The sequence below is a fragment of the Lissotriton helveticus genome, chromosome 5_1 (assembly GCF_964261635.1).
Source record: "Lissotriton helveticus chromosome 5_1, aLisHel1.1, whole genome shotgun sequence".
NCBI classification, from domain to species: Eukaryota; Metazoa; Chordata; class Amphibia; order Caudata; family Salamandridae; genus Lissotriton; species Lissotriton helveticus.
Genome location: NC_136065.1, coordinates 714,928,029 through 714,949,231, shown reverse-complemented (window position 1 = coordinate 714,949,231; position 21,203 = coordinate 714,928,029). Strand labels below are relative to the sequence as shown.

The window sequence follows — 21,203 nt, the reverse complement described above, 5'->3', positions numbered from 1 at the left end:
AGAAATGAAGCAGTATTTTTCAGGAAGTTAAACAGATGTATATTCAAATTATTTTTGTGTTGCAGGCATTGTTGGAGAAGCCGATGAAAATGGAGAGGATTATTTCCTTTGGACATATAAAAAACTAGAAATAGGCTTCAATGGAAACAGAATTGTTGATGTAAATCTCACCAGTGAAGGAAAGGTTAAACTTGTACCAAACACCAAAATCCCAATGTCCTACTCGGTAAGTAGTTAAATAGAAATGTAACAATGAAAAAGTATCCCCAATACCCTTGAATTGAGACCTTACTTAAAAGACCATTCTGATGGAAACTTCCAATTGCAAATTCCTCTCCTTGTGTATACCCCATTTTTTTTATCTGTTTATTAGACTTTTAGCATAAGTGCTACATTCAACAGGCAAATACATTGTCAAATAGGACCAGTAGGCAATCTCTGAAACAAATTATTCAAAACATTATAGCGGTATACTGATCCAGATCCATGTTGTATATTACCTTATCCCTAGTATAACAAGTAAATAAAGTCAATCCAAGTATGTTGCATTTTCCTCATTGGAACACCCTACAATCGCATTATACCTGAACATTTTAATACCATACATACATCTTAAAGGGTTCCACTCCACCCTGTCGCTTTGATCGAGTGTTTGATCAAATGACCATACATATAGTGCTTGAACTTCAAAACAACCAAATGAGGAACAGGAAGCAAGATGCTGGAGCGGCAGTGTTGCCTCACCAGGGATGGTTCAAAAGCCACCACTTTCCACCCTGAAGTGCAGGCCCAGGTGTTAGACATGCCGTTTGATGGGGAATGTCTTTTTGGGAAGCACATCGATGATGCACTCCAATCCATGAAATCAGATACTGACATTGCCAAATCCCTCTGCAGTTTGCAGTTTTGACTTTCTTATTCTAGCCAAACCTACAATGCCACCGCATTCGATTACAGCAATCCTAAAATTTTTGTGAAAGCCTGTTTGTCTAGATAAACTTCAAGGAAGGAGAAGTCCGTATTGAACATTGCATACTTAGACCTGGTCCAAATAGAGTCGGTACTGCAGCGGGACCCCAAGACATCCGTGGCAAAATCTCCTCTTTTTTTCCAAAAAGGATTACTGATGAGAGAAGTTCAGTGCTGAGTGCTTATGTCGTAAAACATAGACAAGTCATTCTTATACAAGTCCTATCTCAAACAACCCTTATGGCCTTTTGACCCCTGGTTAACACGCGAACTCCGCAAGACCTTTCCATTAAACTATAGTTCCAAAAAGGCGAAGAGACCCATCATGTAACAGACATGCGGAAACCACTAGAAATACTGGGGTGGAGAGAAACTGTTAACAAGACAGCCTGCTCGTGTAGGAGACAAAAGATGCATATTGGATTGCCTAACGGGAATCTTCTAATAAGACGTAAGAGTGCATAAGAGAACAAAGGATGCAAACTTTTTCTCAGGGGCCTAAAAAAAGGCAACTTACCGTATCACCCAAGGATTTAAAAACAGCTGTAAGCTAGACAAGAAATGATGCATGTGTGTGTGTGAGGTGCACAAAAGATCACAAGCACATAGGAGGAGTTGGCCACAGGGCACTGTGGACATGAGCGGAGTTTGGAGCTTATTAAAAGTCTAGAGCTGGGGTAGAATGAGAAGTTGGTGAGGGATGGACAAAATCAGCCAGCAAATTATACGTTTTCACTGTGACCGCATTTAACGAGTCTCTAAGGCTAAATGCCTTTGACTCTTTTACTGAGAATAGCAACTTGCCCCTAACACTATATCAGCAGTAAGGTGGGGGTGTGAAGGAAAAAGCCATCAGGAAAAAACACAGTTGCTATAAACCATAACCTTTTGTGATTGGCTAGCAGGAGAAAAAGGTCGGGAGAGGAGAGGGCATAGTGTAAAATAGGAGTTAGAAATACAAGTTATTGGGAAACACAGATTGAACTCATCATAGTCATTAAATAATCTTTATTTGATCAAAAAGACCATTAAAGCACAAGGTAAAAAACAGATTAGAAACTGATCACACCCAATAAAATCACAAAAATAAGTGGCACATCCTTATTGCCTTTCCATGACCTCATAATTGAGTCACACTACATACTTTTTCCTTAAACTCCTTGCCTGAGTAATACAGTTCAATACTGTATAACCGGTTGTTGAAGACTCATAGCGTTGAAAAAACAGTAATATTTCTTGATGTGTTTTAAAACAACTGGATTCTAAAATTTGAATATATAGTGCAGAATAGCAAAGTGCTTAGTGGACTGTATGGACACTGTATCACATGGGCAGCTGCGTAATGAAGCGACCTGCATCCTAGTAAAGTGAATAGCCACCAGGAGATTAATCATAGGGTTAAATAAAATCTATGTTCTGGTGCCTTTAGCTATAATAAATAAGGCTCCATACCTTCACAAGTTGACAAATACGCATGGATGGTTACCATGTCCAGAGCTTTTCTCAAGTCTTGTCTCATTTCTGTGGGCATGGTGTGTCCTTTATCTGTTGCCAGGATTCTGAGGAGTCACAGAACTATGTTTGGGATCATAGAACCTTAGTAGACCGGGACTGACTCATCCTACCACCTGAGTTCCCATTAGCCCGGGACCGACTAGTTATAGTGTCTCACTTGCCCTTCTACTCGCTCACAGAGGAAAAAGTGATTAGACACCCCACAACACTCCGATCCTCTCAGGAATCGTGGTTGCAGGACACACCCTTTCGCTCTCACACTTGTACTAGTCCACCATAAGATCTGATAGAGACACGAGAAAAGTTAAAAATGTTTATTTTAACTATTGTGCTCTAGTTCGCAGTATACGTGCCACAATAAGGAAGAAGATGCCTAACACCAATACGATCAGCATAGTAAGTAGTCCATAGATTATACAAGGAGATGTCATTATTTAAGACAGGGTAGCCTAACCCCCTACCCTTCTACAGAAGCAACATTATTAGATAGCAGAAGATCTCTAGGTGTTGTCCGCACAACCAGTACCTTAGCATGCACAGATGATAGTTCTACCTTCCAGGTGCTATCACGGTCTCTTTACTGGAAAGATGCCTCACCAGGTGTCTTGTTACCTATTCTGTGCATAGCTGTCTTGCAAAGTACGTGTCCCCAAAACAACTACTGAAATTTGTGTGTTTTGTCTAGGTGCTAAGGACCTGACCAGACCAAAATAACAAGGGGCATTGTTGTTTAACCTTGTCTATGGTGTGCAAACTAAATCCCAGGAAAGGACAGAAGCGAAAACAGAGGATTATGTGTGAAAGTACAGTGTGGCACAAAGCAAAATAAGTTTGCATAGTAACGTGTGCAAAGCAGGGGACAGTCTGCAGCGTGCTCATGCTAACATGGTGAAAATGACAGTGGGCCTGCACGGGATATATGACATACCTAAGCCTTTGTGCGTGAGCCATTCTCACTAGCGTTCTCAAAAACGGTAGTGAATCCCAAGTCATGAGGTATTTTTTATGTACTTAATCAATGGGATGTCTAGCACATTAGTCTGCTTCAGACAACCCATCAACTATTCCCCAAGTGAAGCTAAGCTCCGGAGTGGACCATATTGTAACCCACAGCAAGAACGGTGCCAATCCCACCTTGCCCCAGTATTGGAACTTTCATAGATTCCCATGCTTTGTATCATTCCCCGTCGTCGGAATGGGAGCCTCGGTAGTATAAAAACCATAGAAACAAAAGAGAAACCTAGGCCTAGGCCTCTTCTCATTTTGTATTCTATCCACCTCTTTTTGTGAAAAAGAGACCAAACTTCTGCCAGGACCAATCAGAGCAGCCTCACCCTCTAGAACCTTCCTGAGAGAGCTCAGAGCCTCATTTTTCTACCGCACGTTGTGCTAGGGAGTCTCCACTGAGCTCTGCTCAGTTTTCACTGTTTTTCTACTTCTTTCTTCAAGTTTCTACTTCAAATCATCATGTCTGACAAGGAGAAGAAGGCCTTATTCAGGTCCTGTGCCTCTTGTGGCAAAAAACGTCTTTTTGTGGAGGACAAGCATGATAATTGCATTTATTGCTTATATCCTGACCACAAGGCCACAGACTGCAAGATCTGCAGGAATTTTTCGAACAAGACTCTTCGGGACAGAGAAGGCCGGCTTCTTACCTGGCTTCAAAAGATGAAGACACGCAAGGTGCTCTCTTCGGATGAGGAGGATTCCGTGTCTGCTGCTTCCTCGCAAAGATCAAAGAAGAGGGGTAGGTCTCCCCCTGGGTCTTCGACATCTGAGCCCCCTTTTCAAGCCCCTCACAAGATCTCTGACAGGTCTGAGAGGGCTGGTCCCCTTCAATCTCCTCACGTAAGTGTAAAGGAGAGGCAGGGACAGGCTACGGCAGTGGTAACAGCCTTAAAGGACAAAAAGGAGGTTGTGATCCCTTCTCCTCCGTCCAAAAAGATCAAGTCCAGTGACAAACATTCTACTGGCTCTTCAGGATCTGGTCCGGAGAAAAAACAGCGTCCGTCGACGACGAAAACGCCAGGTACGTCGGCGACTGTGACTTTGGCTAAAGTTCCCGCTGTTTCTGTGGCACCGTCGATGGGCTCGTCGACGGTAGCGGTGTCCACGACGGCGACTTCGTCGACGTTCAAGGTTCCGATCTCGTCGACGATGATGGCTTTCACGTCGACGACGACTAGCAGGCCGCTGTCGACGGCCGCAACGACGACGAAGACTACGTCGACGACGACAGCTTCCACGTCGACGACGATGATCATGACGACGAGTTCGTCGACGAGACCGTCGACGGTGGTCCCATCGACGACGAAGATTGTGTCGACGAAGGCTGGGTTGCCGTCGACGATTCCACCGACGACGACGGCGTCGTCGACGAGACCGTCGACGGGCCAAAAAATGCCAGTTCAAAGAATGAAAATCACGCTGGAGATGACGTCTCCACGACGAGTCTCTTCCCGTCTACCGACAATGCTTTTCGATGATGAGTCTGACGAGGATGAGTTTCAGGATGATGGCACTTATGGACCTGCCTATAGTCCCTCTGATTTAAACGTCAAGTTACAGGAGACGGACACGGAGGAGTATTTCGACCAGGCTGGTGGCCAACAACTACAGCCTTATGTTGTGGGAGAGCGACTTCCGCCGACTCTGGGTCAAGGCATGGTGGCCATGCCCTCCTCTCTCATTTCGGATCTTCAGGACATGCTTCAGGATTACCGTAAAAGGTTTCCGTCGGACCCTTCTGGACAGACTACGGTTTTTCCACTTCCAGTACAGCCGCAAGTGCAGCCGGCTACTAGTGTTCCGGTGGTACCCTCCCAGCCACCGCCAGCTACTACTGTTCCGGTGGTTCCCTCACCACCACCGCCAGTGACACCGTTGGCCCGAGTTCCCACACCAGATCCCGCACCAGTTCCCGATGTCCATCAGGATACCTCTTCGGAGGACGAGGTTGTCCCAGTGGATCCCTTGATGGATCCTTTACAGGACCCCGACCCGGATCAGGGGGATAATGACCCGCAAGACCCAAATGCTGCTGGTCGCGACTCTTCCATCTCCCCTCCGGTGGATATAGGGGGTTTTCATCATCTGATGGAGCGGGCTGCTAAGAGGTTTGGCCTACCTGTTTCAAGAGAGGAATCGGAATGTTTCCTTTAGGACTTTAAGGAACAATACCAACGATCTGTAAAATCTATTCCCATTATTGAGCATGTATGGGAGGAGGGCATGAAGATCATGCAGAGTCCGGCCACGGTGATTCCAGTGCTCCCCAGACTGGAGAAGAAATATATTACGCTCCGGAAGGCAGTCCAGCTTGCCTTACTGGTCAACCGAAGCCTGACTCGGTGATTTCTCAGGCGGCTCAGAGCAAATCAAAGAATCCGTCCACGCCGTTGACCACTCCGCCGGACAAAGACGGCAGACGTCTGGATAATGTTGGGAAACGGTTTTCCTCTATGGCCAGCTTACTGGTTCGAGCGGCGAATGCCCTTGCCATCTTAGGCCGTTACGACCGCCAGATGTGGTGCGACATGGAACCCTTCGTGGAACTATTACCTGAACCCACTAAGGAGGACGCCAAGAAGGTACTGGCAGAAGGAGAGAAATCTTCTGCAGAAGTGATTGATTGTGCAATGGACATTGCTTCCACGGCCTTCCGGGCCTTGGCCGGCTCCGCTGTGTTACGGCGTCAGGGTTGGCTCAAGGCCACCTGGTTTCGGCAGGAGGTCCAGAACAGAGTCCTTGACCTCCCATTTGATGGGGAGATGCTGTTCGGGAAACATGTGGATGATACCCTCCAGAATATAAAGAAGGACACAGACACTGCAAAGTCCTTGGGCTCTCTCACCTATCGCAAGGTCCCCTTTAGGGGCGCACGAGGTAGAGGATTTGCGTCTTACAGAGGAAACCAACGTTATTCCTTGCAGTCGTCCCAGTCATATAAACCCCAATACTCGAATCAGCGACAAGGGCAATCTGCATCTTTCTCTCGCAACCCTCCGCGAGGCCGGCAACAGCGTCAGGGTCGTGACAACAACAAACGACAATAGCGGCCTCCCGGCTCTACCTACTGTTCCTCCCCTCCCGATCACATCAGTGGGGGGCAGGATATCCCTTTGTCTGGACAGTTGGAGGTCAATAACATCGGACCAATGGGTCCTCAACATCGTGGAGAAGGGCCATACGTTGGAGTTTCACAACTTTCCTCCAACACGAGCTCCGGGCGCCATCCGCTCAGGACATCTAGGATTATTACATCTAGAAGCCCACCAGTTGTTCCTCAAAGGAGCGATAGAACCGGTCCCGCTCTCTCAGAGGGGCCGGGGGTTCTATTCCAGATTCTTCCTAGTGCGGAAGACGAAAGACACTTGGCGTCCCATCCTCGATCTTCGGGAGCTCAATACCTATCTCATAAAGCTCTCCTTCAGGATGGTCACTCTCCAGGAAATTCTTCCTCTCTTGAATCCAGGCGACTACTTGGCGTCGCTGGATTTAGAAGACGCATATTTCCATATCCCAATACACCCAGCTCACAGACAATACCTTCGCTTTACAGTGGGAAAGAGCCATTTCCAGTTCAAAGTGCTTCCATTCGGCCTTCGGTCGGCACCAAGGGTGTTCACCAAGGTATTGGCACCGGTGGCAGCGTTTCTTCGACGACAATCCCTCGAAGTTTTCCCTTACTTGGACGACTGGCTCGTCAAGGCACCATCGTTCCAGGAAGCTTCGCAAGCCGTGTCTACTTGCCTCCATTTGTTCCGCTGCCTGGGCCTTCAGTTGAACGAACACAAGTCAGTCCTCCTGCCTTCCAAGACGGCCAGGTTCCTAGGGTCCGTGCTGGACACCACGCATTGTACGGCTTGTCCCTCGGAGGAGCGACAACAAAAATTGATGGGTTCTGCTCGTCTACTCTGCCGCAGCAAGGTTCTGTCGGTCCGCCAATACAAATCCCTTCTCGGATCGATGTCATCCTGCATACCATTAATACCGCATTGCAGGCTACGGATGCGTCCTCTGCAGGAGGAGCTGGACAAGCAATGGCGCCAGGCAGAGGGGTCGTTCAACGACAGGGTTGTCGTAACTTCAGCAATGAGAACAGCGAGCGAATGGTGGCTTCGGAAAAGCAATCTCGCTCAAGGACTAACATTCAGGATTTCTCCTTCACCCATGATCATGACCACGGACGCCTCGTTGGAAGGCTGGGGTGCAGTGCTCCGAGAGCTTCGAGTCAGTGGCCATTGGAGTCCACGACAGCGCCAATGCCACATCAATTTCCTGGAGCTGACAGCTATTCGGTTGGCCCTGCAAGCTTTTCTACCCAGAGTGGGCAACCGTTCTGTGCTGGTCCGGACGGACAATACGACGGCCATGCACTATGTAAACAAACAAGGAGGCACCAAATCGCAGACTCTGTCCGTAGAAGCTCAACGGATTTGGGATTTCGCGATTCACAACAACATCACTCTGAGAGCCGAGCACTTGGCGGGAACTCTCAATGTCAAGGCGGACGCCTTAAGTCGCCAGACGGAAGTGACTCACGAGTGGGAGTTGAATCAATCCATTCTCGACGGAGTGTTCTCAGTTTGGGGGACGCCGGCCATCGACCTCTTTGCTTCGCCGGAGAACGCCAAATGCCGGTTCTACGCAAGCAAGGGTCACCATCAGGGATCCCTAGGGAACGCTCTTTCGATGGCCTGGTACAGCGCGTTCTTTTACGCTTTTCCTCCCATTCCCCTCATTCCTCGAGTTCTCAAGAAAATGAAGGCGGAACCCTGCAGGATGATTCTAATCGCTCCAGCGTGGCCCAGGCAATTCTGGTACACAGAACTACTGTGGCTCTCCCAGGCACCTCCGATTCAGTTGAAGCCCATTCCGTCCCTCTTATCCAGGAGTCAGGGGCAGGTTTTCCACCCGGATCCGAGATCCCTCCACTTGACAGCGTGGCTCCTGAACACAGAGAATTCAGTCATCTAGCATTGTCTCAAGAATGCAGAGAGATCTTGGCTCATGCCCGGGCACCAAGTACCAATAAGACTTACAAGGCGAAGTGGAAGAGATTCTGCTTGTGGTGTCAACGGGAAGGTCTCCATCCTTACACTTCCCAACCTCATCAGTTGTTGCCGTATTTGCTGTATCTGACTAAGGCTGGCTTGGCAAATTCATCGGTCAAGGTGCATCTGGCAGCCATATCAAGGTATCGGCGCAATTCCTCAGGTCCTTCCTTATGGTCCGCTAGGGTTGTTAAACAATTCTTAAAAGGTTTATTCCGGATGTATCCGCCAGTCCGCCCTCCTCCTCCGGTGTGGCAGCTCAATCTAGTCTTGGCGCAACTCATGAAGGCTCCGTTTGAGCCTGTGCACAAAGCGGACTTGAAGTTCCTATCTTGGAAGCTGGCCCTCCTTCTAGCCCTCACGTCAGCGAGGCGAGTGGGTGAACTTCAGGCGCTATCCATTGTACATCCATTCCTTCAATTTACAAAGCAAGGCCTGGTTCTTCGGACAAATCCAAAATTCATCCCGAAAGTGCCATCTGAGTTCCACTTGAACGAACCTGTGATTCTGAAAACCTTCTTTCCACATCCTTCTACACCGGCGGAGCGTACGCTCCATTCTTTGGACGTTCAACGGTGCTTAAAGTTTTACTTGGAGCGCACACGTCCCTTTCGGAAGTCGACTCAGATGTTTGTGTCCTACAGCGCACCTCGTAAAGGGTTGCCTTTGACAAAGAGTGGCATTTCACGCTGGATCTCCAGTGCGATTCAGTTCTGTCATCAGGAAGCGGGCAAGCCGCTGGACGGCAGAGTCCGTGCACATTCCACAAGGTCCATGGCTTCATCGGTGGCTCTCTTTTCAGGAGTTGCCATTAAGGACATCTGCAGGGCAGCAACGTGGAGCAGTACTCATACCTTCACGAAACACTACTGCCTGGAGTCTGCAGGGCGAGATGATGCGGCTGTTGGTCAGGCAGTCCTGCGGAATCTGTTTCATTGAGAGGTGAGCTTTCCCTACGATCCCTCCATCCTGGTGAGCACATTTTGTTTGTCTTACTATACTTACTGTGTTCTTTCTATGGTTATGTGGTGCCATGTATTTACAAAATGTGTTTCTGGGTCCTTTACTGCTAGCTATTCTGATACAAAGCATGGGAATCTATGAAAGTTCCAATACTGGGGCAAGAAAACAAGTTACTTACCTGTAACTTTGGTTCCCCAGTATTGGTAACTTTCATAGATTCCCATGCGCCCGCCCGCCTCCCCTGGGAAAGCTCATCCTTTTACAGAGTTAGTGGCTGTTTGCACAACGGCTACGAAAATCTGAGGCTCTGAGCTCTCTCAGGAAGGTTCTAGAGGGTGAGGCTGCTCTGATTGGTCCTGGCAGAAGTTTGGTCTCTTTTTCACAAAAAGAGGTGGATAGAATACAAAATGAGATGAGGCCTAGGCCTAGGTTTCTCTTTTGTTTCTATGGTTTTTATACTACCGAGGCTCCCATTCCGACGACGGGGAATGATACAAAGCATGGGAATCTATGAAAGTTACCAATACTGGGGAACCAAAGTTATAGGTAAGTAACTTGTTTTCTTGTCTTTTATTACATCAAGGCCCATTCCTTTGAGTAATAAAACTTGATTCGGAAGTGGGAATTCCTAAAAACCTTGCCAAAAACGTGTTTTCTGCTTCCCTGAGGGTATTTACAGGTGTATGTCCCCAGACTCCTGCACCATATGAACCCACCAATAGACATTTACTTCTGTATAGCATTATCAGTTCATTAAGGGGATTGTGTCCTTAATTTTCTGTGAATCTAAACAAAGATTCACAGGTCTTCTCCATTGACTGGGATTTTCGAAGAATCAGACTGTGCCATTTCAAATTTGCGCTAAATAGAATGCCCAGGTAACTAAAATTGGTTATTTTCTTTATTGGTGTATGGCTGCTATAAAACAACTCTGAGTGTCTAGACTTTGGCCAGCATGTTAAAATGTAGGATTTTTCATTATTTACTTTGAGATTTAACTGCTGCATAAAACTATAAAACCCATTTAAAAGAGCTTACAGACCTTTTGCAGTACGTCCGGAAGGACGTCATTGTCCGCCAATAATAAAACTGTGACTAGGCGCAAACCACTTTTGGGATGCTATGTGTATAGTCTGTTAAAAAGGGCATTTATATAAAAAAGAAATATAAAGGGCACTAAGATATAACCTGATTGAACTCATGTTTTCTAAGGTGTTCAGTATTATGGCAAGAAGTAATGTAGACATGCTACCGCACGAAAAAAATAATCAAAAAAACCTCAAAGCTTTTAAAAACAAAATAGAATATTGATCTCCACTTGCTAAACTGACAATCTGTAGTGCAAAACCTTGTTTTACGTTCTCTGCATCTTAAAGCTCGGAAGAGGGTGCAAACATTTTGTATATACTATTTTTTTTTTTTAAATAACACTTTTCTCCCACTTTTTATAAAGAGAAAGAATACCCAAAATAGCCACATTTTATCTATATTCTCAGGCCTCTCCTGGGGACATAAGTCATTCGCACCGTTACAATCTCCAACATGTGGGGATGAAAAAGGTCACACATTTGGCCTTGGTGTCTTTTGTGGAAAAAAGAAATGAACCCTTTTCCATGAAATGCCTCAAATGTGTGACACTGTGCACTAAAAGGGTTAATTATTAGGGTCTGGATAACAGCTGCACATTATTTGTGAACTTAGAGGTTTATAATTAGGGCTCCCGGTTTTATGGTACTTATTTTTTGGCCATTTCCGTCTGTATTTATCCATATTTATTTTTTGGCCATTTTATCTGTATTTGTCCATATTTATTTTGTGTTTGAGCATAAATAAAGTTGTAAACCTGTACCTTTCCATATCTATTTAACTGTCAGACGTGCACTAATACTTTGAAGTCTGTCGTGTTTTAACTATTTAAGCTGCTAAATATTACACAATACATACACTGGTAGATATTAGCACTATACCATAAATATATGCTATCATATTCCTTTATTTAAAGACATTTCATCCTGTTTTTTAATTTCCCATGCTGTTCATCTGCTCAGCTGCTGGCCTATAATTCATGAAAGAAAGCAGAGAGAGTCACTTAAAAGAAGCACAATTTTCTGTATTTATCCACTTTTAAAGATAAATGCAGACAGAAAACACAACCGGAGCCTTATTTATAATGCCACCTGAATTTTCTGTTAACTATTTGATTGCAAGCAGAAAAAGTGTTTCTAAGTAATTCAGATGAACATCTTTTAAATCTTGATACAGATTTACCTAAATTAAGATTGTATTTTAAGAATTCTGATTTAAAAATAGTAATACTTAAAAACATAAGAAATCTTGACTAAAACCTCTGTAATTTTGTAATTTTCACTTAAGCTCTGATTATTTTTTTTTTTAGGTGAAATGGAAAAAATCTGATGTCAAATTTGAAGATCGATTCGATAAGTATCTTGACCCATCGTTTTTTCAACACCGGGTATGCAGCTGTTCTTGACTCATTAGTTTGTATTAGTTTTGCCTCTTCTATCTTCACTCCAAATATGATGCAAATTGTTGCTGTTTGAAAGTTAGTTTAGACAATGATCTCATTACAGTTAATTTTCCTCTTTTAGCTGTGTATAAGAAGTGCTATGTATTGACCTAACATCCTAGTGCCATTAGAGGATTTGTGATCATTCCTCTCAATTAAAAAAGTCATGTTTTGTGTACATCCTTTGAGGTACTGGCTGGTGGAGGTGCGGGTTTAATTAAGGAATGCATACAAAAAAGGTTGGATTTTCTCATTTGAATTCCTCAAACGTTTGCTTTCCTCTACAGCAAAAACGGTAGCACGGAATTATACCAGACTTTGCATGCATCTAGAACTTTAATCACAGGAGTGTGTTACTTGGTTTTGTGCATATCTGTTCATTAGTGTTTTTGAGATGTTTGCTTTGGGTGGGCTTTAAGGAGTCAATGAGCCAGGTACTTCTGTACGTGTTTTCAGTTTATTCACATATCTACATCCACCAGTCCTCCTAGGATTATACATTTAAAAAATAAATCTCTTTGGAAAAGGAAACATTGTTTCCCTATGGGATTAAAAGCTCTTCAGAGGGCTGAGAACCCAGGCAATCAAATTGGATGGCAGCAATTGAAACATTGAAAATGTGTGTGCCCTCTGCCATTTGAAGATGCCATGTGTATACAACACAAGGAGAACCTTATATGCCCTCTGGAGCCAGAGTATTATTATGTAAACTAAACAGTTATCCAGTGGTACTCATTCAGCTTAATACCTCGCTTATGATTAAGAGGTAATTACATTTATTTGGTCTGTGTGTATTCCTTTCATCTCTGAATCCTTTGTATGCATGTACCAGGATTTCTCCTCCCAGCAAGGCCGCATCCACTCGGGGATTCTGTGCATCTTTGCCTCTAGGACATAGTAATACTTACGCTCAAGACGGGCCTCTTCCCATCGGGCATAGAGCTTAGTATAATTTTCCTAAAAGCCCTATTGATTTTGGTCTGGTTATATACCATCTTGTTGTCGGATCTGTGTAATTGGGGGGATTGTGAAGTAAGTCGGTCAGAGTTGGCTAACCAAGCTAGAAGTCGCCCCATCTTGTTGCGTTCATGGTGATGTAGGTTTACAATTATAAGTCCGGAGGCGTTCAGATAGCACCAGAAACTTTTTCCATTCTGTTTGTAGGCAGTCTGGTGCTGCAGTGTTACTGACAAGTCATTTCCAAGTCTGCTAGAATATCCTCTAGTTTCTTGATCTCCCTATGAGTTAGATGTGAATTCCTACCGTATTGTCTATACAGTGACCTCTAATAACCAGACTGAACGCCTCCCATTCTGCAAGTGGTGAGGAGGCAGAGCCCAATTGTCTCAAAGTAATCACAAATCATGTGCTTTCTGAAAAATATGGGAATCTAGCGCTAGAACATTCAGCCTCTAGGTGGAAAGGTATTCTGCCTAGGTAGTATAAGGAAGCAGAGCACAGTAAAATGCTGAATCGAAAAGAAAGGTCATGTAACCAAAATCGTATGAGTAGGAATTACCCAGATGGTTATGCACTCTCCGGGTGTTGCTTAGTCTCCAGTCCACAGTCCAAGAGCGAAAGAGCCAAGCAGGTTTGTGAATGGGGGTTGTTATCTGCCGAGTATAACATCTGCTATACAGTTTAAGTCTCGCCCTACTAGGAGCGGGAATTGTCTGACTATGGGGATATGCTGTGCTATGGAAGAAAGGAACGTGGGCAGATTTGTCTTCATGACATATATGTTGCTGAAAGTGATGTCGGTCCTATCAAATTGACCCCCACCACCATGAAGCGTCCCTCCCGGTCAATAATCTTCACTTGAGGAAGAAAGGGGGTTTCCAGGAGCTCCCATATTTTCACTCCCCTAGCAAAGGAAAAGTAAGTAGTGGTATAATCTTTCGCCTCCAGTAGTTTTGTAGCACAAAACTCTGCCTGAGTGAGTCCTGGAGGAATGCCACCTGTATTTCTCGCCTCTTAAGATACGTTTGAACTATGTTACGCTTAGTTGAGGAATTGAGGCCTAAGACATTCCAAGTAATTACTCTGAAGGTAGCGGTTATTCCGGCCAGGAGGAGGGAAAGAGGGATCAGAGCAAAGACGGCTGCCTGCCACCGGTCAACCTATTCAGCCGTCCCCACGTAATGAAGTGATAGCGAGCATCTTGGTGACGGAGAAAATGTGAAGACTTCCAAAAGGGACAGAACAACTACAGAACTCCCCAACAACCCCCTCCCTCCCCTCCCAAGGACAGTCGCGCCAGGGTGGTCTGTCCAAACTACATGGACCCATGACGAATTCTCACTGCTGGTGGCACCACTGTCGACCAGTCAAGTGAAAGCAGTGAAATGAAGGTGAGGCCACAGTAGTAAACCTGTGCTCCTCTGCCCCAAGGCCTCTGAACAAGCCATATAATGTCTGGACCCAAAACACCACTAGAAGAATAACAGTGCTGGTAGTCAATCCCCGTGCTGGGGCCATCAGGGGAAGGGGAGGTCTCAGGGTGGCCCTCCAATAATGTCATCAGCATGGAGCAGGGTGAATGTAGGAGGTACAGCGCTGGAATCTGAGTAGGAGGCACTCTTGGATCCAGAATTGGAGTCCTCTAAGGAGGTAATGGTCGATCTGTTGGTCAGGCGGAACCCGGGCTGAGAGAAGGGTTGGTGCTGATAGCCAGGGGTATCTCGTGGAATGAGGTGGGGTGAGAGGGAGCGATTAGTTAGTCATGCCCCCCGGGCTGTGACAACGGCTTTGGGTATTCACTTAGGGCAAATTGCTACCGCCATATTGTCCGCCCAATGCGGCTGTGGTCTCAAGGCAGGGGCGTCTGGCGGAGCGGCGCTCAGGGATCACCAGGCTTCTGGGGAGGTCTGGTGCACCTCGACATCGAATTGAGCCCCCTTGGTCCATTGAAGTGGGGTCCAGACTTCATAGTGAGACAGAAGTCCCCGGGGATACTGAGGAGTTCTGGCAAGGCACTCCTCACAGCATGGCAGATGACTCCGCCCCGCCTCCACCTCCTTGCTTAATATTCAGCGGGGGCACTGAATTTCTTTTCAACAGCCACCGGAGGTGGTCAGTTTCCTTTTGTCTGTGTGTCGCCCTTCTACCAAGATGTTTTTTTCTGCAATATGGAAATGATTTGTTGCTTGGTGACCTGTTAAAGATGTGGATTCCTTGTGGATTGCTTGAAGGCTCACCTGTAAGAGCTCCTTCACTTTACAATCTGTCCAGCTCAGCAGGGTTGTGCGTTGGGCAATGTCATGGAATACATTGCAGTCTTGTCAGTGTTACCTGCCATCCATACCCTTCCCTCGTTAAAGGCCAGATGTACAACCGTTTTTTGAGATTGCAAACGGGAAAAAGGCCCGTTTGCAACCGCAAAAAAGGGTGGTGGTATGTACAAATGCTATTTTGCTAGTAGGTGACTCGCAAAGTAGTGTTTGCAAGTTGCTATTAGGAAGGGGCGTGCCAAGGGTAACCCCCATTAGGAATCGCAAACCGTCGCATTTTGTGACTCGCAAAATATAATGGTCATGCATATGGCCCCAAGTCGTCTATTGTGACGACTTTTGAAGGGAATTGCTTAAAGGAATTCACACTTAATGTTAATATTTTTTAATGGTTTTCGTTTTGAACCCCTTGTTATTTGCCTGTTAAGGCTATCTATTGTGGTTTAAAACATTTATTCTCGTAACAGTTACGTAGGCAAGACGTTTCAGTGTCTTGCAAGCACTGAGCGTCTGAGCCCCATACACAGGCTGTTGACTTCTACTGATTAATTCATGCCTTTCAAAATTTTGGATTTCTTTATTTCAAGAATTTAAGATAACATTCTGGCATAGTTATTTTAAAATAATGTAGTTCCTCCTCTTCTATTATGTAAATGCTGAAAAATGTGCCTCCCTACCAGCTTTTTTTTTGCCTGTAATCCAGTTGTAACCTACAGCTTCTGTGTAGGTGTCTTGATACCCTCAAACTCTATCTGCATGATGTATAAACTATCTACCACCTTTGCTGCTAAGGAACTTTTGAGTTCTCTCTAGCTAAAAGTCTGTCCAAAAATGTCCAACTGTCAGGAAGGACTCCAGCGTGGCATACTGCAATGGTATGTATTCCTTCTTCCTTATGTTCTGGAATTGATTTTCTTAACAGCTACTGCATTTAAGGTTTTGTGAAGCTTCTGGGATTATCTGGTATAAATGCCCCTCCTTTGTAATAATACTTTTCTTCCTTGAAGAGTGTCCGTCACATTACAACTGGAGACATTTCCTGTCTTCTGAAAGGAAATTCTTCTACTTGTACATTTTATTAACAAAGCCTGCCTTTCACCATCTTACTTTTGATCTGTAGTTTTACACTCCCCAATTTCGTGCATCTAGAGTTCTACTTATAGCCTTCACGTCCCATGGCAGTTGGACAGTTTTTTTCTTTAACTTGCACACTTGTTTAGGAATCACTCTTTATAGTGGACTTTCCTGTGTTATGCAGGACACATGCTTTTCTTTGACCTCTTAAAGGAATTTGACCTGTTTTGTGTGACATAGTCTATTAATGTTTGTTCAGTTTTTTTTTTTATTCTACATCCTTCTCCCACTTTGTTCTTCCGACTTGTGTTTCTCTCTTTCAATCCATTGTCCTCTTTGCCCAGTTCTTTGTCTCGTGATTGTAACCTAAATGCAGCATTTTTTGCCCATAGACTAGTAACTCCTTTAATGTTTTGCTTCTTGTTCTGATTGAAGAATGTTTCTGTTTAATTGGTACCTGACAGCACATTGAGTTGAACGTGTGGATTCTTTATCTGCTGTAACTTCTAAAATAATACCTTCTTCTATCAGGCTTTTGCCCACCTAACCTGGCAGTCTATCCACCTCTTTGCAGGTTTAGTGGCACTCTGCATGATGTAATAATTTAATTGTAAAGAGGTTTTCTACTTTTAAAAACTTAGATCAGCTTTTGGTCTACCTCCTCCGTAGGGCATGTTGCCTTCCATCATCTCCCCCTCCCCCCTTTCACATATTTTTAAACTCCACTGCTAACTTTGGTAATTGATCTTATTATTGATTAATTATGTTGCAGACTGTATTGTCAGTTAGTACTATTTAGTTTTTTTATCGTTTCATGGTAGTGTTTCTTTTCCCTATGGCTTGGAAACTTACGGTTTTGATAGAGAACTCCTTTGGAGCCTTCCAGCAAATACGGTGTTGACTCAATTCATTTGCTTGTATTTTCTTTCTTCCGGTCTGTACATCAGCAAATTCAATGCTCTCATTCTTGATTATCTTTTTACAGTTTTTCAAAGTGATGAGCCAATTTTTGTTCTTTGTGCGAAGTTTCACATCCTTGATTTCTAGTTGCATATGAATTCTGGTATTTATTTGCCTGTTTTGTTTATCAATCTGGTTGAGCCAATTTGGTAGGGCATTACATATTCTTTCTTCTGCGGTTCCTATCGACTGCGCTTCTGTTTTACAGTTCCTTTAATAGCTTTTTGTGCTAATGACGGTTATCAAAGCAGATGTGCTCCCTGCTGCACACATTAATCTGTGGTGTCACCTAGGGGCTGGGTGTCATTGGATCCCTCTTGATGTTAGTAATGTGTGTTTCCAGCACTTCCTTCTTATGGCATTATGAGTTTGAATAGATGTGGAAATATTATTGAAGTATTCATGGAGTTCTGAAATTTGTACCTAGTAAAAATAGAGAAGATAACCCACTCTGGAGAACAGTGGTTACAGGTAACAATGGTTCCTTCTTTTTAATACATGCAAGTTTTTTCACTTATCTTTGCTTCTTGTAAAAAGTGTTTTATTTCTTTTAGTAGTGGTATAATGGGAGAACGTCCAGTTCCGGCCTCTGATTTGCCCATGAGGTTAATCGCATGGGATAATGATGTTGATGTGGTCATTACTAATGTTTCTGTTCTCGATATGTATGTGTGTTCATGTGCTTGGATGGTGATTCAAAAAAGAGCTTCAGGCAGTTTGGTAGTTTAACTTAACCTAGAAGTGAGAATTGGTATTTTTATCTGTTCTAGCAGCACTTGCATTTTAAAGGTTTCTAGCTATAAAACCATCTTTATCACCAATATCGCTGATTACAGTACTTTTTTTGGTTTAAACATTTGGGTAATTAGCATTGATATTTTCTTTCCCTTTAGATACACTGGTTTTCCATCTTCAACTCATTCATGATGGTTATTTTTCTTGTGGGCTTAGTGTCCATGATTCTTATGAGAACTCTGCGAAAGGATTATGCACGATACAGCAAAGAGGAGGAAATGGATGACATGGTAAAATATTTTAACCTGATTTTTTTCTGTTTTTGTACATCACACAGTTGATATGTTCGGATCCACTTAACTGCTCCCTTACTCTCTCTGTTAGTCTTAACTTATAATCAATGAACATGGCATATCACATGATTATTCAATATTGATGAGATTTGTTTTGAACATTTATGTTTGTGACACTGCTGTTCAGTTGTGATCATGTTGGTTTTACTGGGAAGTAAAGTGGGAAGATGGACACCTTTGTATGTGCAATCCCATGCTTGTGCTTTTATTTGTGACCGTGATATCCAGACCTATTATGTAGACTAGGATACTTGCAAACCTTACTGTGTAGGACAGTGTTTCTTGAGTCCCAATTAAGTACTAGACTTGTAAAGACTGTGTAGTCACCCCAGGATGAGGTACACCACCTCCTCATTGTTAAATCCTTACATTTGTCTGCGTTACCCAAGCAGCCAATATTAATGCAGGATTATTCAATATGAAATATATAGATGAAGAACGTCCCCTCTTTAAAGGAATACTGAATACAAAATTTGACCTATTTGGATACTCTGGCTGATTTAGAGTTAGGCGGAAAGGGTACTCAATTGCAATGGCAACTGTCAGCTGACCGACCACCACATTTACAGTGGGCTGTTGGCTGACTTTTATTTTTCTTCTGTTCGATAGTGAGGGACAGTAAGACACCATAGGATAACATTTTAAATTCTGAAGCTGTGGGGTCATTAGTTTTCAACTTTTTAAACCAAGCAAACTTCTGCTTTGGGAGTTTTGTTTTTGAAAAATATAGTAAAAGTTTAACAGGCAGCTCCTGTTTTACGGAGCCGTCTGTCAAACTTAAACTACACTGACCAGAACTGCTGTGACTGCAGTTCCTGCCAATGTTAAGAGTGGTCAGTGGGGCTGGTGGACAGAGCTCCTAGATTACCTCAAGATGGCAGGAGTAATATCCTCTAAATCACACCTCAGTGACCTAAAAATCTTTCACTCCACCTTAACATCATCATTAAATACAGGTAGAATTTGATAAAATTTGTATTTTATTCCCATTTTGCTTTAGTAACCAATTCCACCTAGATTTTCCTGGACCCTTTCTTGCTGACGGTTATCTCATTCTTAATGGAGTATTACTATTCCGCCCCAAACCTATCCTGAAATTCTGTCAAGCCGTCATTGTGACCATCAAATAATGCATCACGACTCCGTAAAAGGGGAATGATGAAGAATGAAACATTTCTTCCCAGCCTCCCAAGTTAATCATAAATCTAATTTCAACTTCATATCTTGATATTATCCTGGGGTTGATTCACAAAACTTTGCTCACATTCATAAACCAGGTTAATAAAGGGAAAAATGCAACAACACTAAGTTATTATGGGTATTGTTTTCAGCAATATTAGGATTTAGACTTTAGTCCCCCAAGGATTAAAGCTGGTGACTGAGATCCCAGTCCCCAAGTCATCCACTCTTTCAAGGATCTGTCCCCTCTACTTAAGGAACTTCTTACTGCAGATCCCCTCTAAGTCTAGAAGTTCTAGCCACATACTAACGTACGTTTTATAGACTCACCCTAACGGATGTAAACTATCTTATTAATGGCTATTTGCAAAGCATGATTTCCTGTTGGCGTTTTCGTTGCATTAATAAGGATCTGAAAGAGACCGTTAGTTATAGATTCCTTACCTTCGAATTACCCCCAGGCGTCAGACTGAATCCGGAGAATTTGTTTTCTCTTAGCAGTACCCCTGCGCATCAGTAGGTGGTGTTTGTCGACTCATGGTCGCTGGGGTGACGTTGCGGTGCCTACTTAAACTCCGCACTGACGTCAGTTCTTTCCTTTTCTGTGCCAGCCTAGCGCAGATCTGGAGAGAGCTTGCCCCTTAGTCACTTTTTGATTAAACTTTTTTTGACTTGTGTCAACCTCTTTTTTGAGTCATCGACTCCTGGTGCGCGAGTGATGTCCCATTGATGTCTGTGACGGACACGCACCTCATTTGTCTTTGGTGTCTGGAACGCGACCACGACCCAAAGTCGTGCTCGGACTGCCGGGCCATGAATCTGAAGTCTTTGCAGCCGGCTCCGCTATGTTCCCTGTCTGGCTCCAGAGGAAAGTCTCGGGACCGCTCGCGGAGCCCCCGCACCTCGTCACAATCTTCACATTCATTGGGTAAGTCAAAGCACAAGAAGAAGGCATCTTCGCTTTTCACGTCCCCCGACGGACGTGATGCGGGATCCAGAGCATCGTCGCACTAAGGCTTCGTCCTTGGAGCCTCCTTCAGGGACGACTCCGCGCCTCCCTCCGTTTCCCGGAGCCGGGGCATCCCCTGCCCAGCTTCGCGCCTTTTACGAATCCCTTCAACGCATCTTTGGGCAGCCTGACTCAGCAGGTCGCACCTGCGGAGCTAGTTGGGGATCCTGGGCTTCTGATGCTGGTGGCTCCGGCGCAGACGCCGGAGGGCCCCCGAGGATTCGGGCTTGGATTCACATCAACGCCGGTCGACATTACGTGCCCTTCCCCACACCGATATTGCAGATGACGCCCATGGCACCAGCTGTGTCCTTGGCCGACGCCGTCCCCATCCTCAGCCTTGAGATGGACCCGGAGCCAGATCAACGTCGACCGACGTCGAATCAGACGGCGGAGGGTACTTTTGTTTGCTTGTTCAACCTAGGTGTTATCTATCACCCTGAAGGTGGTGATGAGGATTGGGAGGGGTCGCTGGACCCTTTGGCAGACCAGCTGGAAGAACCGAACTGGAGAAAGGAATTGGGTGACACCAGTGGTCTGGACACTTCCCCAGACCTTGGCATGCTTTCTCCCCTACCGTGGCTATGGAGGAGGGAGAGTCCTATGCTGTAGTGGTGCGTAGGGCAACCGAAG

General features: G+C 44.7%; 1 protein-coding gene across 1 annotated transcript in view; it reads left to right on the top strand.

The window, feature by feature from the left end:
- The window catches only part of TM9SF3 (transmembrane 9 superfamily member 3), a 300,030-nt gene that overhangs the window by 126,040 nt on the left and 152,787 nt on the right, over positions 1-21,203 (top strand). Inside the window, exons 4-6 of the mRNA XM_078643122.1 lie at positions 66-226; positions 11,899-11,976; positions 18,188-18,319. Of these exons, the coding sequence (XP_078499248.1) occupies positions 66-226; positions 11,899-11,976; positions 18,188-18,319 (371 nt within the window). The remainder of the gene's footprint in view (positions 1-65; positions 227-11,898; positions 11,977-18,187; positions 18,320-21,203) is intronic.